Source organism: Berghia stephanieae, chromosome 15 (genome assembly GCF_034508935.2).
Source record: "Berghia stephanieae isolate SIO BIC M18660-M18661 chromosome 15, UCSD_Bste_1.3, whole genome shotgun sequence".
NCBI classification, from domain to species: Eukaryota; Metazoa; Mollusca; class Gastropoda; order Nudibranchia; family Aeolidiidae; genus Berghia; species Berghia stephanieae.
In genome coordinates, this window is record NC_088374.1 from 1,675,744 (window position 1) to 1,680,743 (window position 5,000).

Genomic DNA, 5,000 nt, shown 5'->3' on the forward strand with positions numbered 1-5,000 from the left:
TCGTCCATCCCATGTCTTTGACACATTGTCACCATTCCTCCCTGTTCTGTGATGCCTCGTCCCATCCCATGTCTTTGACACATTGTCACCATTCCTCCCTGTTCTGTGATGCCTCGACCCATCCCATGTCTTTGACAAATTGTCACCATTCCTCCCTGTCCTGTGATGCCTCGTCCCATCCCATGTCTTTGACACATTGTCACCATTCCTCCCTGTTCTGTGATGCCTCGTCCCATCCCATGTCTTTGACACATTGTCACCATTCCTCCCTGTCATGTCCCCCTCGTCCCATCCCATGTCTTTGACACATTGTCACCATTCCTCCCTGTCATGTCCCCCTCGTCCCATCCCATGTCTTTGACACATTGTCACCATTCTTCCCTGTTCTGTGATGCCTCGACCCATCCCATGTCTTTGACAAATTGTCACCATTCCTCCCTGTCATGTGATGCTTCGTCCTATCCCATGTCTTTGACACATTGTCACCATTCCTCCCTGTCCTTCGATGACTCGTCCCATCCCATGTTTTTGACACATTGTCAAAATTCCTCCCTGTCATGTCCCACTCGTCCCATCCCATGTCTTTGACACATTGTCACCATTCCTCCCTGTCATGTCCCCCTCGTCCCATCCCATGTCTTTGACACATTGTCACCATTCCTCCCTGTCCTGTGATGCCTCGTCCCATCCCATGTCTTTGACACATTGTCACCATTCCTCCCTGTCCTGTGATGCCTCGTCCCATCCCATGTCTTTGACACATTGTCAACATTCCTCCCTGTCCTGTGATGCCTCGTCCCATCCCATGTCTTTGACACAGTGAACAGTCCAGATTTTCCATTCCTCCCTGTCATGTACCTTCATGTCTGCCTCGTTCCATACCAGCTCCCGATTTTAAGGTCTTGGTCGATATTTACTTGAGAACTTGCGGCTATGTGGTCTAGTGGTACGACACTCGCTTTCGGATCGGAGGATCCTGGGTTCGAGCCTCGCTCGGCGCATAGTTGAGTCCTTGGAGAAGGCTCTTTACTCACATTCTCTCACCGTACTCAGGTGTAAAATGAGTACCTGGCCGTTAACAGCGTTGTCTCTGTCCCAAAAATTTGTAATATCGCCTGACAGGCGTCATGTCTCGTCCTACATGTTATGTGTTGCTGTTGGCCAGGGACCCCTTGTAAAGCGCTTTGAGCACGTTTAGTGGATATTGCGCTATATAAAAAGCTCAAGCTCAACAATATTATTCTGAATTTACCGCAAACTAGCGACAAGTAGACTGGAGTCGAGAACGAGCTTCACGACCAAAGAAAGCACCAACACTAATCATGCAGCTGTATACAGACTTTCCTCATGGAAATGAGTGGGACAATCATGCAAATGAAGCCGTTGAAGTTCCGAGAGAAGAACTGCCCTACGGAATATAGCTCCCCAGGAATTAATTGGTAACACTGAACAGAGCACGGGCAAAACTCGGGAAAACAGATGGAAACATGAAAAAGTGGGGACTGGCTGAGACTAGTTTGTATACATGTGGATGCCGAGGGCAGACGACGGAGCACATCGTTAGAGACTGCCAGGATGGGCCCAGCTGCACTGACCATGACCTAAGAGTCTGCTCCCCAGATGCTGTGGAGTGGGTTCTGTGTTGGAGCGACATGCTATGATGATGATGATGGTGATAATGATGATGATGATGATGGTGATGATGATGATGCTGACGATGATGATGTTGATTAATTGTTCATTATTATTATGATTCAATGTTGATGTTTACATTTCCTCCCCAGGAAAATGCCCTGACTCCTCATGCTATTCAATTTTCGGAGGCGGGGCTAACGAGTGTGGAACGTCCAAGCTGTGTCCGGCCCAGAAATATTGCTGCAACGACGGATGCAAGAACGTGTGTATGTGGAAACCGGAAGTGGCCGCCAAGATCGCTATACAGGAAGCCAAGATTAGGCAGCAACAAATGATCATCATGAAGGTGAATATTTGGGGCGACGTGTACTTATTCGCAGGTCTAATAACCCAAATTGTTACGATGGGCTCATGGAAATAATGCAAAAATGATGATGTCATCACCCTTTTCATATGTCATGTGATCAGAATGTTCAAAAAGTCAAAAGATAATCAGATTTATGATGTTTTTCACCTCTGGATAAACCTTTGTGCTCCTCGGAGAAGTATTTCATAAGGGTGGTGATGGAGATAATGGCATCCGCCATTGTTCCGATAGTTTAGAACCAGTTACTGGGCATCATTACGAGGGAAGTGACGTCATTATTGTTGAGCCCCCTCCCCTCCCCCCCCCCTTTTTGTATTAAGCTACACGTGTTTATTTAATGTGGTTCTATTTGTTTTGTTCTCTTTTACACACAGAAACGGGAGGAAGAGCTGAGAAAGCGGGAACAACAGCTTCTTCTTGAACAACGACAACAGGTAAGGTGATGGTAATGATGATGATGATGATGATGATGATGATGATGATGATGATGATGATGATGATGATGATGATGATGATGATGATGATGATGATGGTAATGTTGATGATGATGATGATGATGATGATGATGATGATGATGATGATGATGATGATGATGATGATGATGATGATGATGATGATGATGATGATGATGATGGTAATGTTGATGATGATGATGATGATGATGATGATGATGATGATGATGATGATGATGATGATGATGATGATGATGATGATGAGGATGCAAAATGACATACAGAAGGACAATAATTTTCTATTGTCAGCCATCCGTCCACTGATCATTATTAACATTGCTTGACTTTTCTGAACAAAGGAGACACAGGTCCAGATCAAAATTCCATCTAGATCGGAGAACAATAATAAAATGAAAGCTCTCAACACGGTCTAGCAACGACGAGAGGCATGAAGGTTTGTGATGAAGGCTACCCTTTTAAGAATTGTGCTTTTATATAGAGAAATATCCACTAAACGTGCTCAAAGCGCTTTACATGGGGTCTCTGGCCAACAGCAACACTTAACATGTAGGACGGGACATGACGCCTGTTAGTCGATATTACATTTTTTTCCAACAGAGCCAACGCTGACAACGGCCAGGTATTTATTTTAAACTTGAATGAATGAGAGTAAAGAGCCTTTTCCAAGGACTCAACTATGCGCCGAGCGAAGTTCGAACCCAGAACCTTCAGATCCGAAAGCGAGTGTTATACCACTAGACCACAAAGCCGCACTTGCAGGAGGAAGAAGAAGAAGAGGAAGACAAAGGAAAGTTTGGATGGACAATATCCAGGAATGGACAGGAATGAAGATGGAAGACCTCTTGGTGAAGGTCAACAATACAGATGAATGGTGGAAAGTGGTGAGAGCTACATCCCGTGTGAACCCCCCCCCCCACATGTCCCTTGACGATCGTCAGATCATGGGATGAATGAATGAATTAATGAATTTATGAATGAATTAATTAATGTGAACGAATGAGTGTATGAATGAACGATCGAATGTATGAATGAATGATGAATGAATGAATGAATGAATTTATGAATGAATTAATTAATGTAAACGAATGAATGAATGAAAGATCGAATGAAGGAATGAATTAATATCAACGAATGAATGAATGAATGAACGAATGAACGAATGAACGAATGAACGAATGGATGAATGAATGAATGAATGAATGAATGAATGAATGAATGAATGAATGAATGAATGAATCAATCAATCAATCAATCAATCAATCAATGATTGAATGAATGAATGAATGAATGAATGAATGAATGAATGAATGAATGAATGAATGAATGAATGAACAAATTAATGAATGAATGAATGAATGAACATCCTAATTTAAAAGACACTTTTCGGTACAGCACACATCCTTAAATTATATTGATTTGACAAAACGTGATCAAGGCACTTTACAAGGGGTTCCAATCCAACAGCAACACTTAACATCGTAGAACGAGACATAATGCCCGGTAGCCAATATTGCAATTTTTGCGACCAGAGAAATTGCTTTTAAGTGCCGGGTACTCATTTAACTTCTGAGTACGGTGAGAAAATGTGATAAAAGTGCCTTTCCCAGAGACAAAACTTCGCGCCGCTCAGAGCGATTCGGTCTCGAACCGAGGACCTTCCGATCCGAAAGATAGTGTCATACCAGTTGATCACATAGCATCATCATCATCATCATCATCATCATCATCATCATCATCATCATCATCATCATCATCATCATCATCATCATCATCATTGCCTTTTTCACCCTGGGTCAGGGTATAGGCCACAGACAAACAATTTCCATCCTTCTCTGTCCTGAGCTATCTTTTTAATCTCATTCCATGTCTTACCACTTCTCGGTATATCAGCCTCTTTCATTCTTCTCCATGCTCCTCGTGGCCTTCCCCTTGATCTTCTGCCCTGAGGGTTACAGTCCAATACTTTCTTTGTTATAGTGGAGTCATTCTTTCTAAGCGTGTGTCCAATCCACCTCCATCGTCTTCTTCCTATTTTCTCTCTCACTGGTTTCTGCTGTGTTCTTTTCCATACTTCTTCATCTTTTATTCTATCCATCCATTATATTCACATAGTCGCACAATCTACAATATTTCTTCTCCATTTCACCATCAACATTAGATCACATAGCCGCACATTCTACATTATGTCTTCTCCATTTCACCATCAACAGCTCATCCAAGCCAAAGCCAAAATGGACGCAGAGCGACAATTGTTGATTGCAAGGAGAGCTGCAGCTTTGAAAGAACAACAGGTGACAAGCTTCAGTCAACGTGTACTTTTCTGCAGGTCTGATAACCCAAATTGTAATGGTGCCATTGTTGGAATGGAAATACTCTGAAACAAACGTATAAGATCGTCCATTACAACTTTGTTAATTCCGGCCCTTAATTGCGCTCGGTTATCAGACCTTCGAATATGTTCACTTTGGCTACAGTCGATATTAACGTAAATAATACAGAGACAATAGAGCAGCTGTTTCACTTTA

General features: G+C 42.8%; 1 protein-coding gene across 1 annotated transcript in view; it reads left to right on the plus strand.

Moving 5' to 3' along the window:
• LOC144960270 (uncharacterized) overlaps positions 1 to 5,000 on the plus strand; it is a gene marked incomplete in the record, with an annotated part of 51,360 nt that overhangs the window by 43,772 nt on the left and 2,588 nt on the right. The window contains 3 exon segments of the mRNA XM_078893313.1: positions 1,785 to 1,981; positions 2,377 to 2,436; positions 4,686 to 4,766. Coding sequence (XP_078749439.1) covers positions 1,785 to 1,981; positions 2,377 to 2,436; positions 4,686 to 4,766 — 338 coding nt within the window.